This window comes from Chiroxiphia lanceolata, chromosome Z, assembly GCF_009829145.1.
Source record: "Chiroxiphia lanceolata isolate bChiLan1 chromosome Z, bChiLan1.pri, whole genome shotgun sequence".
Taxonomy (NCBI): Eukaryota; Metazoa; Chordata; class Aves; order Passeriformes; family Pipridae; genus Chiroxiphia; species Chiroxiphia lanceolata.
Genome location: NC_045671.1, coordinates 9,212,201 through 9,230,396, shown reverse-complemented (window position 1 = coordinate 9,230,396; position 18,196 = coordinate 9,212,201). Strand labels below are relative to the sequence as shown.

General features: G+C 41.4%; 1 protein-coding gene across 12 annotated transcripts in view; it reads right to left on the bottom strand.

The window, feature by feature from the left end:
• Window positions 1–18,196, bottom strand: part of UNC13B (unc-13 homolog B) — a 209,623-nt gene that overhangs the window by 90,219 nt on the left and 101,208 nt on the right. For 4 of the 12 annotated variants that reach the window (XM_032675041.1, XM_032675042.1, XM_032675040.1 and 1 more), the window contains exons 1-2: window positions 7,980–12,259; window positions 3,275–3,297 (exon numbers count right to left, since the gene is read on the bottom strand). The exons of 6 other annotated variants lie outside the window; for them this stretch is intronic. In XM_032675041.1, coding sequence (XP_032530932.1) covers window positions 3,275–3,297; window positions 7,980–10,422 — 2,466 coding nt within the window. In that variant the 5' untranslated portion in view covers window positions 10,423–12,259. Of the gene's footprint in view, window positions 1–3,274; window positions 3,298–7,979; window positions 12,260–16,005; window positions 16,727–18,196 lie in introns of those variants that run through there. 2 more of the 12 variants (XM_032675039.1, XM_032675038.1) reach the window with 2 other exon arrangements.

Genomic DNA, 18,196 nt, shown 5'->3' with positions numbered 1-18,196 from the left:
ACAGCAAAAGCAGTTTGAGGATGTAAATACAATACTATTGAAGGAGAACAAAACATCTTGCTTACTCTAGCAAAAAGAACCTTTTCCTGTGTTTGTTCAATAGGCAGGAGAGTGGGAGCAGAACTGCAGCTAATCATAAACAGAGGATGAAAATTCAAAGGTGCCTCACCATGACAGTTCTGTAGCAGCCTTTTAAAAGGAGAAGCAGACACCAAACCTAACGAGTTCTAAAGAAGAAAATTAGGAGGTTTATATAAGATGTAATGGCACAATATCACAGTGGTAGAGCACTGGCAGTCACCAAGAAGTCCTCTGCAGCCTCTTCTTGCACTGACATATGCAGTCAAAGAACCAGGCTTCACTAGCTACAAGTGCTGGCTCAAGGATCCAGACACCTCCATTAGTGTCAGTTAAACAAAGTAATCCATAGTTTGCACCACTGGTGTGGGTAGGAACTCTTCATATATTCCCTTCCATTTAAAGAAGGTAAATGGCAATGCTGATTAGATGGATTTGCTGCAGAGGAGGAGTTTCCCACCCTTCAAAGGAAGCACTCAGACCAGGGAACAGCACGGCTCCAGCAGCTGCTCCAGGACTTGCACAGCTATGGATCTGCTCGAGTTCAGCCCACAGCAGCAGCCTGACTCACTCACAGCCTGGGCAAGCAGCGGAAGCGACAGGCAGGTGAGAAGAACACTGTAACAACTGTGAGAGCTTTTAGCACTGTCCTTCCCAAAGCAAACGGGAGAGGCAAAGGGAAAATAGACACATTTAACACCCAGTGATCCACATGCTGCATGTCACAGAAAGTGTTTTGCTGGCTTATGCATCTTCTCTGCACATCTCTGTCACTTGATCTTTCCTTGGAAGCAGCCAGACCAGTCTGAATCTGAAATATTTTATTTTTTTAAATCTCCAGTAAGCACGTGAAGGAGCACTGAAATGCTGGAGAAGCAAACATGTAAACAAAACAGCCCATCACATCTTTATTTGATTTTTTTTTTATTATTTCTGATGTTGCTGGATGACATTTTTATACCTACTGTCCAGCAACAACCTTCAGCTGAGGAAGTGCTTGTCACCCCTAGTACCACGGCATATTCACTCACAGTAAAGCATGCTGCAACCAGTTGCTGAAAGGTCTTCTCCAAGCAATTAAAGTTTCTTATCTACCAAAAACCAGTTAGCAACACAATGCCAGTGACAGAGCAGCATAAATTTAAGGCCCTGGATTAAACAAGGTAACAGACATGATCATCTAAAGCACAGTATTCAGTCATAGGGAAGGTAATGTTTGGTGAAGCCTAAATATGAAACTAATAGGAGTTTTGTTTTCTTAAGAAAAGCACCAACTAGGCTTAAAAGTAATCTGAGAAGCTATTTAACAAAGCTGCAATTTTTAAATTTGCAAATTCTCTCATACACAAGATGATGCTTTAATAGCCAGAACAATTATGTAATCCTGTAGAGGCAAAAATCCATAAAATGGATGAAGAGGCATAAAAAAAATTAAAAATAAAAAATCACCAAGTCTGGAGCACCATAAGAAAACAGAATAATATCCCTAGATCTGTTAGCCCTCCATACAAAATCTATCTCTCCACATAAAAAACTTCCTAACAATGCAACTTTCCATCACATGTAAGTACTGTGTCTAACACATTATCCTCTCAAGATAAAAACAGATGTAAAACATGGAAAGCTGCTTTATGATGCTTTATTTAAAAAGATTAAAAAAAATAATGACTTTTATTTGTTTTGAAAATCATCCTAACTTGCTTTCAAATACCATGCTTTATTATTAAATCTCAAAACCCCCAGTTTAGATATAGGTTAATCTGAATCAGGCTAAACAAGGAGCAACTGTTTCACTGTCTAAATTAAACTTCTGGTCATGCCTAATTAGAGCGTTTCTTCAGAGGCATTAGCAGAGTCAAACTGAACTAAATTTTCTGAATTAAATGAGTCAGTCTTGTGTTTCAATGTCTTCACTGAACTCAAATATGCTGTATTTTACATGGAATCCAAAGCTGCAACAAGTCAAGGGATTATTTTAAATTCATTCTCTATTCTGCAACAGCATCAATTTAATTGAGGACTGAAGAGCCCCAAAGGAAACTCATTCCACTTGATGTATCATCCAGTACCACTTTTCTAATTGCCAGATGAGCAGTTTAAAGGAGGTTGCAGTGGTTTGCACTGAAGCCAGAGGAAGATGGAATTTAACACAAGTATTTGACACCACTTATCCCAGTGGTGAAAAATTCCTGAAAAAGCATTAATAGACAGATATTTACCAGTAAGAATGAAACAAAACTGCTGATATGTGAACCAATAAAGTTGAGAAATGCAAATTAATCAAACTCAATGGATGATATCTGCACGGAGGCCCAAAAGCCCTGGAACGTTCAGCGTACTCCAGGAAACAGATTTAGCCTCACTCATACATCAAAGGGAGAGGGAGAAGCACAGCAGGCACTGAATCCATGCAGCACGGATTCAAGAAAATAAAACAGCTGAGGATCCAAAAGACAGTAATTTCTCTGTATGAGGTACAGTTACAAACACAACTGTTGACAAAACACACAGCAGTCAATAAAACAATTCTGCAGATCCCATTAGGAGGAAAGAGTCACCTGTTGCCCACAGAGTAATAAGCAGAGAGGTAACCAGTCCATGAGTAGAGAAGTAATAACTGTAGGTATAAAGGGAAAAGTCCTGCTCTTCCCATGTGGCACAGAGCCCTGCTCAAAGCAAAGTGAAGCCTGTAGCTACCTAAAAAGACCTGGGATCTGCAGTGAACACCTTTCAGCATCCAGTCTTGCTTAATCTCAGTATTATAGCCCATAGATGTACTTTTGACTGTAATTGATGTTAAGTGTATGAACCAAACAGACATGAAATGAAATAACATAACTGAAGAAAAACAAATATATACTTGCTTTAAACAAGATTCATAAAAGGGAAGACTGGAAAGGACAAGAAAAACAACTTGTACTCTGCTAACACGGTGCCTGTGAACATCACACACACCCCACAGAGCACCAAAGGGAGGAGATCACTCCAAGCATTCATGTTCTCCTCTTTGTCCAAGATAATACGCACTGAACAGACTCTTAACTCATACACAGTGTTAAACAAAGCCTCTGACAACCATGACATGCTAAACTGAACCTCAGCGCCTCAGCAGGAGCAATTGGCTACATGGAGACGAGTCATGCACACAGAGGGGTTTCAGAAAGAGATGCTGGTTACAAGGGACAACATGTACAACCTGGAGCTCTCCTCTACCTCCTTCTGCAAAGAAAAGAAAAAGAGAAGAAGAAGAGGAACAAAAGTTAATAGACCAGATTTCTGCCATGAGATCTGTAAAATGATTTCAGAAACTGGGGTAAAGTTTTGCCACAAGCTGATAAAACATTTGTGCAGCGAAGAGTTTTCCCATGCACTTCTTGGGACGTACACCAGTCAACTAATCGCTTTCAATCAATCTCGGTTAAACTAGTCAGATTTCATCCATACCTGCACATGCACATATGCTTTTGAGAGCTCTTTTTCAAGTTATAGTTCTTGTTTTATTAACTGAAGAATTTTAAATAATCTTAATACAGAATTGGAGCAGCTTTTCATACAGGAAAGAAAACCTGTACTTATAGAGAGAAACAAAATTGATTCCTCCTTTCTCCTGGACTGCATCCACTGCCTGCATCTGAAGCATCCCTGCTGCTTCCCTCTTCACCCCCTGTACATTTTGCCCGGTATGAGGAAACCGGCAGCTCCCACGGAACACATTTTGCTTTTGCAAATGCCGTAATGCAGAGAGATATTTTCTGGGTTTATACATCTAGGCAATTTTCCTCTGAGAAAAAAAAAATCCAGAAGCCTCCTACACTAAATCTCATGTTTATGGATAGGTAATTTCAGGGCTAGTAAAGTTACATGAGAGTCATACTCAAAACTTCCGGTACAGACGATATTTTTTAAGTCGGCCAATCAGATAATTCTCTCCCTGCACAGAAGAATCATATTACTCATTTGCATATGAAAGATGGAGGGTAAGGAATATCTTCATGGCAACAGGAGACACTCAAACTGGTTTAAAAGCAAAAATAGTTTTTGAAGTTACTGTCTACATGGGTATAATTACAGACATGCAATCACTAAGACAGGAAAATAGAGAAGCTATTTTAACTCAATTGCTAAGGAGAAGTCAAATTACTTTAGCAAATGAAGTGCTGGATTGTAGCTAAAATAAAACCCCTACTTTCCACCTTAAGACATGCCTGCATGGGTGCTCATTAGGGAAGAAAGCCTCCGGACCACCCTGCAGGCTTCTCCTTTGGAGCTCACAGAGGAGAAATCCCAAGCAGCAGGATGCTGCTGTCTTCTACCCAACAGCCGGTGTGGCAGAAGTGCTGTGTTGTGACAGTCAGCTCGGCACAGACCTGGAGAAGCTGAGGAAATTTGGGGTCCACCCCAGACTCAGGTGGGCATATGTTTTGCTAGGCATGGACACTTCTGACTGTTTTCCTCTGAAGTAATTTTATATTCTATATATAACATAATCTTCCTGTCTGTCCTGTTGTGTTAGGGAAAACCCTCTCACCTAGACAGACACACTCCAAGTCCTCTGGTTTTGTCCTTCTTTTTGCACAGTTACCCCAAGCCCTTCCAACCCAAGCCAAATTCTCTCCTGACTTGGTCCGTGCAGTTGTTTCAGTGTGTTTCAGAGCCAGATACTCCTCATTCCTGGGTTTTTAACTCCTTTGTATTTGAACAGTTAGTCCTTCCTGATGTCTCTCATGGAGTCTCAGAGGGCAGAGGATGCAGAAGACCTGGACCTGTGTCCCCTCTCAGGTCTGCCTTGGATCTCAGTCACGTCGAGCAGGGAAACCCCGCTTTTAGCCCCCGGCTGGAAATCACTGAGGACAGATGGAGTCTCTGGCAGTGCAACAGCTCAACAGTACCAAGCTACCAGTGAGCATATGCAAGCTACACATTTTTCAAGAGCGTGTTCACTTCGCTCATTTGGGGTTGATTTTCCACAGAAAATTCCTTGACGCAGACTAGCACTGCCAAATTTTAAGACCTCAGGGCACTAGTGCATCTCCAGTATAGGTCAAGCTTATTTTTATACAAACACAAAGCAATAAATCCTACATTAGACTAATTTTTTAATTAAAAAAAAAAAAAACACAAACAAACACAACAAAACATTTTAGCTTAAATTCCATACATATCCTTGATTTCTGAGCCCCATCAATTTAAGGTGGTTAGGGACAGTTTCAGGCCAAATACAAAATCTGACAAAGCTCTGAGTAACTGCAGACAAAGATCTAAAATCTTGTGTCTCAGTACAGCATGTGCACTTCATCAGTGGTCACTAACTTGGTTAAACGCCTATCACAGAACTCTTTCACTATCCCACTTTTGAGCAGTCACCTTACATCTACAAAAATCTCTATTTCAGGACTTTTCATTAAAAAAAAAAAATCAAACTATCTTCATCTTCACTTTCACTTTTTTTTTCTTTTTTCTCAAATTCAAATTTTAAAAGCTTCCACAGATTTTCAGAGGATATTTTATTTTTTTTTTTATTTTGACTTCCAATTAAACACAACAATTATGCATCTGCCAAGTTCCAAATTCTTCCGGTAATTTGCATCTGTGTACAACTATAAATAAGTTAAACCTTTATGCCAGTGCATCATCTCTGATTCACCAAAACATGCAGATTTACCAACACCTTCAAAGTTATCATCCATTCCTTTGCTGCAAGCTGCTGCCAAACATATTTAATTAAATACCCTGAACTGAACTTTTGAGCAGACATGAATTGGGTTTTCAGTGGACTTTACTCAGGAACTGGAAAGCCTATTAACAACAAATTACATTTTTAAAGTGAGACATAAACACTCATCTACAGCTGGGAAAAAAGGCAAACCAACAAGATTTCATTGCATTCCAACTATGATGCTTTTTCTAAAGGAAGAAAATAAGAGCTTGGCTCAAACTTGAGTACATCAAAGCAGGACATAAAACTGCAGCTTCTCTTTCTGTAAAAATGCATGCCAGGACAATGCCATTTCAGAGTCACAGAATCACAGAGCCAGAACAACACCATTTCAGAGAGTCACAGAATCACAGAATGGCTTGTGGAAGGGACCTAAAGATCATCTAGTTCCAACTCCCAAACAGCTTCCCTGCCTAGCTCTGAGGGTCTAGACTACTTTGTTTCCTGACATCTTCTCCAGGTTTTTTTCCTCAAGGTCTCTTCCTTTCCTTATCCTTTAACCAGTGTTTTCCACTACCCTTGACTCATTTGACTCCTCCCATCTCTCAGAGCACATTTCCTGCGTCACAATTTCATCACACACTTATTTTTATAGCTTCAATAGCCAAATCTAATATGTAGATCCACCTTTACATGAGTGTCACACAAGCACCAACTCTTTGTCACGTCACTAGATGATGTTCAGGAGAACTGAACCAGGGAGGCTCAGGAATGCCAATTCACCCTGGAGCCAGATTTGAGGTACTAAATCCAGCTCTGTTCCTTCTTCTCCTCCTTTACTGTTTTGGCTACTTCCCTCCTTGTGAACATGCCTGTACTGCCCAGACTCTGCTGAGATGATCAGGCTCCTCTCACATCCAGAAACAGGCTATTTCAATACTTTTGCTGCACTGTGATATATGCTAATCCAAACCCCTGGCCGTTCCTTGAGATCCTAAAATAAGGACATATGTCCAGACTTGAGCACCACACCAACACTACCAAAAAAAAAAAAAAAAAAAAAAGCATGTCTGCCAAGCCTGTCAACAAATCCCAATGTTTCCCTCACTAGCTTTATGATCAGCACAACTCAGAAGGTCATTGGTACAGAAGTCAAATACAGGTTGACACACTGTTTGTTCACAGTGAAAGCACAGTCACTGGAAAAGCACTTGGAGTTAAATGACTCTTTCAGTCAGAAAAAGACCCCTCTGATTACTCTGACTAGCTTTCATGATTGCAAGAAGAGTGAACATAGTATTTGATACACAGAAGTTCACAATACGGATGTGAGGATTTCAAGCTGCAATTCAAATATCTTCCACTCTTGAAACAAAGCCTCTTCCCTTAACTGTGTAGTGATCTGGACAGAGATGACACCAAGGAAGTGTTCTCAATGCCTGGAGAGGAAGGGGGCGGATGGAGTTACATTTCAAGTTTAGGTTCTGTTTTACCAAATCAAGGCCTATCAAAACGTGTCCCATCAAAAGATGCTGGTCAGCTCTATCTCCCACATGCTCAGGGATAGATTTAGCAGCACAGCTCCACCACTGTATCACCTCATATTGGCTCTTCAATATCTGTGCTGGAAGTAAGGCATGTAGTTCCACAGAAATGAACAATTTCTCATCTCAAGGACAAGTTACAGAAACAATACCAAAATACAAGTCTCAACCATTTTGTGTGTGTGTTTTGGTTTTATTTAGTTTTTATTTTTAAAGGTCTGTACTAGGGTAACACCTAGCAGTGATTAAACACTGAGAACTCCCACTTCGTGATAGAGTCACTTGAAGTCTAGATCCACTCAACTCACAAAACTGCAAATCTGGATACTTATAGCTCCAATGCACACTTTGTTATCACATGTCTTAGCTATTATATTTAACAAGAAACCAAGTCACGAATTATGATGAAAAACCTTAACACCTGCTATTTTGAAGAAGCACTGCAAATCTTCCTGTCTGGGAAAAAAAAAAAAAAAAAGAAAAAAAAAAGAGAGGTGAAGCTTGCTAACTGGCATTTTAGTGTGTTACACAATAAATTTTAGGCAGTTTTGTCAGTAGTGTTGAACAGCATATGTACTCGTCTTTGTAATTATTTGCTCACAACTTCTGATAAACCGTTCACCCACATAATGAGGTTTTGGCCGCTGGCTGCACAAATATCAGATTTTGACATCTCCTTAAAAACATTTTTTTCATTTTACCTGAATTTGTCTCCTCAGCAGAAATCCAGTTTCCTTCCTGTGCTAATTCTTTTAAGAGTCTCCTACGCATTTGTCTCTTTTCCCTCAGCACATTTTTGAAATTGTTGATGCACTTGTTCAGGTAGATGGTCTCTGCGCACACCTTGTCAAGGCTCATGGGTCTGCACTCCTTTGCCGGCTCAGGCAGGGTGTTCACATCTTCTCCAAGCTCCTCGGGAGGTAAGCATTGCCCAGTAGGGATTTCACAGTCAGATGATGGCACCAAACTGGAAACAGGAGGCTCATGAGGAACAGAGGAAAGACTGGAAGGAGCAAATTGCACCTGAGCAGATGCTTCGCTGTTGACATTTGTGTTTGCCTGGCTCTCAGAGGACTGACTAGGAGGGGTTTCTGCAAAGTTGTCAGAGCTGCCACCCATACCTGAACTGGTCAGCATAAGTGTGTTGTCATCATCCATCTGTAAGCCACTATCATTTTCCAAAAGAATTTCAGAATCACTTGTTTCCAGTTTATGAAACACCACCTGCAGAGCAGACCTGAAGTGGTGAATAGCTTTCCCAAGCTTATTGGTGTAAAACTTCATGTCTACAAGATCAATGTTATCCCGGGAATGGTCAAGAAAATACTGAGAATTTTCCAGGACATCCCTAAAGACCTGATCAGTTGGATCTTGATCATTCAGGTCCATTTGGATCATATCTTTCAAGCTGTCACTACTATCAGCCATTTCATCTGTTGTATGATCATAGCTAATGGTTGTCACCCCACTAGAAACATCTTCTCTTTGAATATCAACTTTCTCTGCACTGGTTAGTTTGCATGAAGTATCACAGTCTATTTCAATTTCTTCTGTGGTTATGCCCTCATCTTTTTCTAGAAGGGAAGAGCAACTCTCAGTGACATTTTCAGTGTCAAGCCTGTGCTCACCACCATTATTTGAAGCACACATCTGGTTTGCACGGCCAGAAGAGTCAGATGAGCAGCAGTGATTTCCATCACCTGATCTGGCCCAATTGGTCACCTGTGGATTTTGCAGAGGTTCATGAAGGACCTGGTGAATGTCACTGTCATCTGAAGGCTGCTCACTGCAGCTTATTATTTGTGTTTCCTTTCCAGTCTCAGATACTGAGTTGCTTTCCTTGGCTGATTTCTGCGCAGAATCAGGTCTCTGTCCTGTGCATTGTGCTTTCCTACTCGTGCTTTTATACTTAACCTGGCATGAGTCCATTTGGAGTTGCCCAACTGCATCAGTTCTCTGAGTTCCATCAGGATTCACCGAGTTGTGATGATTTTTCTTGAAGCCAGACTGCAAAGAGACCGAATCTGTTTTCTGGCCATTCTGCCGCTTTTGCTCCTCACTGGTAGCAATCCAGACCCCTGAGCTCTGTAGAAGGATAGACTTCTGTAAAATAAAGTCTCTCTGTTCACAACTGACAAGTTTCACAACTGCTGGTCTTGGCATTAATGGCTTGCCTGTACCCACATCTGATCTATAAGCATCTTTTATATACTTACTGCACTGAATACCATTGAAGCAGTGATACTCAGACAAGAAGCTGCAGATAAGCTCTACTGTGTTTTCACCATCTTCCTCTGGGATGCCATAAAAATACAGTACTGGTTCTTCCTTTTGTACCTCCTTTCTTGGCTCTCGAGCATGTGTACCCTGGGTTTTGCCACTGGAACCACCTTGTAGGCCTTCTATCTCGCTCAAGACTGTATCCACGCAGCTGGAGACTTCATCCACAGAGCCTTTTATCAAGGTAAGGTGCTGACGGAGCTCTGCAATCTCCGTCTGGATTCGACTTATTCCCTGGAGCTCTTTAACAATGTAATCAACCACATCAGCTGAGCGATCTCTTGATTGCCTTCTACGGCTCTTGTATGCAGTGGGCTTTTCCTGAGGAAAGCACCCTTGCCTTTCAGCTGCATCCCTCCAGCTCATGGTAATGCTCAGGGAAGAAAGGTCCTGCCCCTCAGACACTCTGCTCTTTATTTCAGACGAGGTCTGTGTGATACCATCAGAAGAACTTCCCTGCGAGTCCTTCTTGTTCTGTTGAACCGAACACGGTATTTTCACATAGCCATCCCAGTTCAGTTCCACCTCACCAACACAAACTTCACTCACTCCTTTGGAATCACGTCCTCCATCCTGATGAAAGTCCCCTCCAGCTGTGGAAAATTCAGTGCTCCCGGGGCTCCTCTTTATTCCACAAACAAACACGTCTGTTTCAATCTCCACTGGGGATAGCTGGCAGCGATGTGCGTGGTTTGAATTATCATCTACCTGGCCTTGAAGAAGCCTCTTCATTTTGTCACGCAGAAACAAATGGAGTTTTTGCTTCCGGAATTGCTTCCTGCCCCACAGTTTTACAACAGGTTTTCTGTGCAGAAGTGAAATTTCATTTTCTTGCTTTTTCAATCTACTTCTAGCAAACATCATCAGCTGCACCTGCGTTTCTCATAGTGCTACAAGCTGCAAAAGCACACATCAATCACAACTCGCATCCAGTTTTTATTCTGTCATGAAGCAGCTACCGAAAGAGGGGAAAAAACATTACAGTTTGGTTCAGATAGAAATAGCCAAAGTAACTTAAGCAGCAGAATAACAAAAAAACCCAAGAACAGCATACACATAAAATCAGACAGAAAGAGAATGTGCTATTTAGAGTGTATAGACACTGTCTTGCTTTTGGCCACCTCCCCTGATCAGGTTCTTCTTTGTAGAAATAAGTGTTTCTCACTTCCTCTTCTATTCAAGAAAGAAAAAAAAAAAAGATCTAAAGAGCAATTGTGGTCATTCCCTTTTTCTACAAGGTTTGCAAATTACTCTAAGCTTGAGTTCCTGGCAATAGTGCACTATGTGATTTAATTACCCCTCTGAATACAGAATTTCCGACATCAGAAATTCTATCCTTGCACATTTCCTTTCCTTTCAAGTTCACAATCTTCATCCTTTCTTGCTTCAAACCAAAGCAGAAATCAAATTCAACTTGGCGCACTACCAGCTAGCCCACAGGAATTGCACAAAGTGATGTAAAGTGGCAGAAAGATTGGATGACAGATTTTAAGTGTAAAACCTTTCTGCTATTTTAATACTTTCATCTTAATATTTTGCTACCGAACAGTAAAAAAAAAAAAACCAACAAAACCAAAATGAAGCAAACCCAAAAAACCTCAAAGCTTGCAAGCTCCCGAGCTAACCTGCAGTTAAATATGCCACACTCAGCATATGCACAAACAGGCTGAGCTGACAGCAGGAAGATTCTGCATGTCACTTCAACTCTCAAGATTTTGCAGTGGATCATTTTCCCCGATTTAAATCCCCTCTGCAAAGAGCACAATAAAAACAAAAAACCCTCACTATGTTAACTAATTCAAACTTTCATGTGTCTTTGCTGCACTTAGTAAGCAACATAACAATCAGCTTTTTCCTCCAGAGTGTAAGTTAGACAGAGATCCATAGAGAGAACCTCCTGGAGCCACTGTGACTGGAGAACACAAGTGTATTTGATGATTCAGTTTGGACTTGCTGCTGAAGCACATATTCTTTCTCATATTCTAATTTGGAATAAGACCTATAGTACCTATCTTCCATTTTTATGATTACCTAGTACTCAAAAAAAAAAAACCCAAACATTTTCAAGCTTCACAATGCACAAACCTAATCATCACACCGTCACATCCATTTGCTCCAAAATCTCTCAGAAGCTTTCACCTGGTCCCTTTTTGGGAGCGCATACAATGACTCCCATTTTCAAAGCATTAACTCAAAGTTTCCAAACACTGACTCAAAGTTTCTTCACCTGCACTGATCCCAAGCTGCTGAGGTGTAGAAATCCTCCCTAACAGGTCCTCGGCTCCACCTCACAGCTGGCTGTGCTGCTGCCAGCAGTGAGCACGCAGCCTGTTAGCGAGCATTTTCATCGTGGTGAGCATTTTGTTTTCACTTTTGTTGCTTCATTTTGTGGGTAGGAAAGGAGAGAGTGTTTTTTGATCTGGAGGAAGCAGCACTGCAAATACCAATGTCTATAATAAGAGCTTAATTAATATGCTATAATAGAAGTTGCATCTGTGCTTCAGGTTGAAGTCCCATCATTGAGCATCTCAGCTGAACTACCACAGCAAAGGCAGCACGTGCCCTTACGTAGGCTAAACAAATTCTCTGTGAGATTGATTGATGGCTGCTTAAAAGAAAACAAGTTTTAATTTTATAGAACTTTCAGGCCATTGGTCCAGAAAAAAATTTTCTTTTTTTTTTTAATGTCTTTCTTATCTAACTACTCTCTCATAGAATAGGGTTGACATAAGAAATATTTTCTCAGACTCTCTTCTTCCACACAGTTTAGCTACTTCCACTTGGTTGGGTAACTGATCTTTAACACCAGAAAATCACTACCAGTATTAAGAAATGAACCCTCAGAGACCAAGCACCTCGATTCAATGGCAGCCAAGAAAAAGGGCTCCACAGTTGTGGCTCCCTACATGTGTTGCTTGAGGGTAGCACACAGAAATGCTCATTTCAAATATTATCCAGCATATTGAACTCCAAGTGCTAGGAGAAAAGCCTACCTATGCTTCTGCAAGGTTTCCCTCAGAAAGCTCAATCTTCATCATGTTTCCTTCCGTACTCAGCTTTCAAGGCATCAGAGGGGCTTAATGATCATTTTAGTTAAAAAAAATCAGAAATCAATTCAAAATGGTGTTTGCTCTCATTTCTTTTGTCTGCTGCAACACTCAACAGCAGCAGTTTGATACAGAAATCACTTTTGCCTGCTGAACGCTTTCTTGCAGGACTGCAGCTGTTTCAAAGCTGGAAGCTCAAGTGCAAACAGTACAATGCCGTCATTTTTATTTATATATACAGTGTTTGTGGTTTATGTATATGTATGTATGTATATGTAGGTACATATAGATATACAAGAATACCTATTTCGTAGGAGATTTTAAAAAAAAAAATCCTTGATTTCATCAAATACCATCAGTACCTTTCCATCTTACCCCAAGAAGGACAGAAACTCTTTCCTCCCAAGATGGAACAAGGTCAGAGCAGAACACGTGGACAGCAGCTCTAGCTCAGAGGGAAGCCTCCCCACCTCTCTCTACAGTGGGTGGAAATGAACGGAAATTGCTGTTTACTACCAAAGAGCAAATCACTGCCCACTTAGACGAATGCCAAGAACCAAGTAAGAGAATCGCCCTCTTTGCACCTCTCCCACAGGCTTCCTCTTCCTCCATTCCCTGCCTTTTGCCACCCCAAACCCACACTCAGGCCTGGAGTTCTGGACATTCGCCCACCTCATTCTGTGGGCTGTCCCCAGAGTGCCTCTGCACCTCCTGCCAGGGTCCTTCACTCCTCCTCTCCACCCAGGGTGTGGGGGCTCCTGTCCCATTCCAGTGCTCCAGACTTGGGTGCTCTGCAGTCACTTGTGCCCTGTAAAGATCTCTTATTCCTCTCCAGTTGCCTGCATTGGGGTCATTCTTTTTTGTAGCACTGATGTGCAAAGTGACAATGAAGTTAATGCAAGTTCAGCCAGGGAAAAAAAAAAAAATCTAATCTAGATGCAAATCCTTGCTGAAGTCTTTTTCTCTTCCAGAATCACTCCAGGAGTCACGTTAACACATAACAAGAAATCAAGTCTTTAAAAAAAGGAGTATTTGGATCCTAGTATCCTGCCAGATGCTGCAAGCCTTCACTGACTACACAAGGTTTGTTCTGACCGCCTTGTTAGCAAGCGTTTCTCTCCAGAACTCTATGCTCAGTTCAATGCAGCTGTCTCCAGGTGTGCAGGCTGGAGAGCAGCATACAAAGGTACCATCATTTCTATGTTCCCTAAATTCTCAAAACGAACCAATGCTCAAGCTAAACATGAGGAACACACTGATGCTTTACTTGAGGATGTTTATTTTGCTATTTCCATGAGGACAAAGCTGACATATTAAGATTTTTAACAGGGGAAACACATGAGCTACCATAAACACTGCACAGCTTATTACCTTGTCACTGGACACACTTATGAAATATCCTTGTAAAGTAATGTAATATAATCCACAAACAACAGTTACTTTTCCTCCTGACACATGGATTTGCCATGACAACAGGAGCAAAAGCATGGCATGCCAGCATCCATGAAGGAGAAAGGAGAACATGAGAAATCCCATGAAGGAATAAAATGCAGTTATGTTATCTCTGCTTGAGATCAGTCATATTATACACTTTGGGCACTTGGGGAAGGCCAGGCTCTTCCCAGGGAGAGGAGAGATGGCTGCAACCCCCTCTGAGCAGCACCTTCTGCTCTGTGAGCCACTGGCCAACATGATTCAAAACAAAGGTAGCACTGTGGTGCCTTCAGCACTGCCCCACACTGCAGTGAACTGGCTGTAGTCCAGTAGAAAAAAAGGGAGTGGAAGCACACACCCTATGTCCATTAAACCTCTGCTAAAATGAGGTGGGTTTATCTTACGAAATCATAGAACTCTTTAGGTTGGAAAAGACCTTCAAGACCTTCAAGTCCAACTGTTAACCCCACACTTCCAAGGCCACCACTAAACTAAGTGCCACATCTACACATCTTTTAAATACTTCCTGGGAGGCTGATTCCACCACTTCCCACTTGGGCAGCCTATTCCAATGTTTGATATACTGACATTTTTACTGGTTGTCTGTTTTTCATCACACCAATGTAAATACTGAGACATCTTTACCCCACAACATCATGCTAGAAGGTGGTGGTATCTCAGAATAGATGTGATGTTCAAGGTCACCAGTAAAGACATATAAAAATAATTAACTATGATCAGAAAAACATTTCACAGCAGCCTCTCTGGCTATTGATTCGTGCTACTGAGTGAAGTCTTTTTTATTAGATTATATTTACAGTATCTTCCACACAAAGTGGTATTGTATTACCTGCACTAGCAATTACACTGGGAAAAGCAATAAAATGACTGATAAATGGTCTTGCTACTTTATAAAGAACCATTTAAAAATGAAGAATACCAATAACTAAAATGTAGGACATTCTGGGAATAAAAAAATTGGCATTAACAAGAGAAAGAAAATCATGGCTAGGGCTGCCATAGCAACGTCGCCCCAGCACTCTGCATGCTGAAACATTGACTCTTCCTGAGAATATTATAGCATTTTTAAACACATTAATTGCTGAAATAATCCTAACAACAAGTCTTGACGGAGGTATGAAGGGTTACTGTCAGTTTTGCTGATGGATGACTTCTGGAGAGGAGCCTGCAATTTTCTAATTAATATGATTGCGTTTAATTTTGGGTTGGATCATATCTGAACATGGCACTATTGCTTTGCTTCTAAGAATGTGTCTCTCTTCAAACCTTGTCCTGGTAACTAACAAAAACTCTAACTTTTGAGTCCTGGCATGACTAAGAAGGTACTGAGCTGAGGAATCCTGGGTAAAAAGCAGGACAGCTAGAGAACAAAACATACTGTTGAGAAACGTGTTCACCTCAGGGCATTTTGGCTAAAAGTAAGCTGCAGAAGAGACACATGGAACACCACAGTGGATTAAAGATGAAATACACCCATGCCATTGAAACAGACAGTAGTTACAAAAGAATAAAAGTAATTTTAAAAACAAAACAATGTGAGCAGAGGAACTATTACTCAGCTCCTCATCAACCCTTTCACAGTTCCTCTGCAGCGTAGCCTCAACTTAAGTTCTTGTTCAGGACAGCCTCACCTGTAAAACTTTCTTAAGTTTTTAGCACTTCTAATGGTATTTTCCAGGTTTCTTGTACCTACAACATCTGTTTCTATACAGCTGAGCAAAAACTGTGACAGAACACTTCAATGCAGGTATCAATGACAGCCACACTTCCCACCTGACACGTTCAAGGAAAAAAAACCCCACACTTGAAATCTTTCCAAAGCAGTTTGATAGATGTGATAAAAGGTCAGGTGTGGTCAGTCAGTCCCCCTCATGGTGGAAAAATGATCCATGGAATACTGCATATTACACAGCTCTACACCTCCCACATCACAGTTATTTCTTACCTTTTACACAAGGCCATCCAACCAAGACAAAAAAGCACCTCTGAATAATATCTTGCTGTACCAGCAAGCTATTAGTGCAGCTACAAAGTGAAGGAACAGTAAAAATCACAAACTATGAGTGTACAACACCCACTGAAGTGTTCTGAGTGCATTCCTCAATGTCAAAATTTCTGTCGCAAAACAGCATGAAATTAAATTAATGTAATTAAAGAGTATCACTATGTAGTAGAACAAGGAGATAGCACTCCCTGCCTTAACTCCTTAACACCCTCTATAAACATAGGGACCAACACAAAAGTTAAATGTGTCTCAGCTTTCTCCAAAATGGGACTAATGCCAGTCATCCAGACGACATCCCTTCAGTGAGCACAGACGGAGAAGGACTAAGTTGTCCAGGCCGTAAGTCCAGCTGTCTTGGGAAGCCCTGGAGGGCACCTCAGCACCAGGCAGCCCTCCTATCCTTCAAGACGTGCTCATTTCCCTCTGCAGCGCATCCTTCTATCACAGCTTTTCCTGCAAGCTGAAAGCAGCAGTGGCTGGCACAGCGATGCATCGCTCGCAGTAACAAATGAGGTCTGTCACCACCTGGCAGCCAGGAAAAGGCGGCATCCAGAGACAGAAATAGGGGTTGTCCCCAAGCGCAGAGGGAGGCACAGCCTGGAAGCTGCCGACCGTGGCAGTGCAAAGACTCATGCCTAGCAAGCAGCAAGCTAAGTCTAAGGCACTTACCTAGTTCTGAGACAATGCTGTGCTGAGAAAAAGGCAAAAAGGATAACTGACTACCAAAAATAGAAATCACACCTGTTTCTGTTGTTCTTATGTAAAAGTTTCTTCACTCCTTAGAAGACAATACCAAACCTGAGCAGCAGCTATCAGCAGTTTAAGAGCAAATGGAGAAACAACTAAGTTCAGCAGCCCCTTTATTTCCAGAGCTTGAGGGTTTTGTAAACAGCTGAATCAACCAGTAAATGGTTTGCCTAGGACAATCTAAAGCACTAATTATTCCTTAAAACAGATTTATCCCAAATCAGAATCCTAAGGACCAAGCATTATACTGAAAAGACAAGCCAGGATCAAGAAGCAACTTCTTATTTAAAGCTCCAAGGACTGAAACAAAAGTATGAGGGTATGCTAAGTTGGCTGGCCATGGGATCAGAAGCGTCTGATGGAAATGTCTGCCAGGCTTTGGGGAAAGGTTTGTGACTATTCAGTTACCTCTAACAAGAAAGCAGACAGACAACTTACAGCCCAGTGCCGAGTTACTGTGTGAACTCTCCAAGTCCTGCACTTCTGGCAAGAACCACCACGAAACAAATCCTTAAGAATTTCCTCAAAACTCTTGATGACTCCCTGAGGAGGTCTGCAGCTGGTTTTTCAGGTGACAGTGCCTCAGCTCACAGGGACATTCAGGTAGGAGATGGACAGGCAGCACTCACCAATGAATTAAGAGACCCAACTTCTGTTGTCAGGGCAGAGAGAGCACAGCCCTCGTACTAACTGGCGCTACACAATCTTGCTCACTGATTTGACCTGCTCTGCACTCCTTTAGGGCAGACACTTGGCAGTGTTCAGCCGGGATGGGTGAAAGTAATGTATGCAGCAAATGGAATTAGGGTTTTCCAGCTCATGCTACTAAAATGCAGCACTCGGCAACTAAAATCCTCCTGGGGTAAAACTGCAGCTTTACTTCTATAAGCTTTCTCTTTTTCATCTTGAGGACAGAAGACCTCAGCATTCTGTATTAAGTCTTGAGGTTTATCCCCCAAAGGCTCACTCCATTAGCAAAAGAAAGCTGCCCATATAAAGGGAAGGAAAACTGAAAAGATATCTGAAACAGTCACACCATCTGCTCTGATTCATGAGCTTGTACAGCATCCTCATTGCTCCTGCATGCCAGTCATTCCATCTTATCAACTCACAAGCTTCTCAGCACAAGAAATCAGGCCAATGACAAACACTCTGTGTTAAAAGCAAGCCTTTTCTAAGTGACATTTAAGGAGAATCAAACCAGTAATTTAATTACTTCAAGTTATTTGCTTTTCAAGTGATCAAATTTAATTTATCCCCAAGCCCTTTCCCTTTAACTCTTCTTCTCATAGTGATTTTGATGTCAAATTCCAGCTGAGATACAAACCCTCCTAACAGAAAAGTATGAGAAGTAAACAGACACAACCTCAATTATACCAGGCAT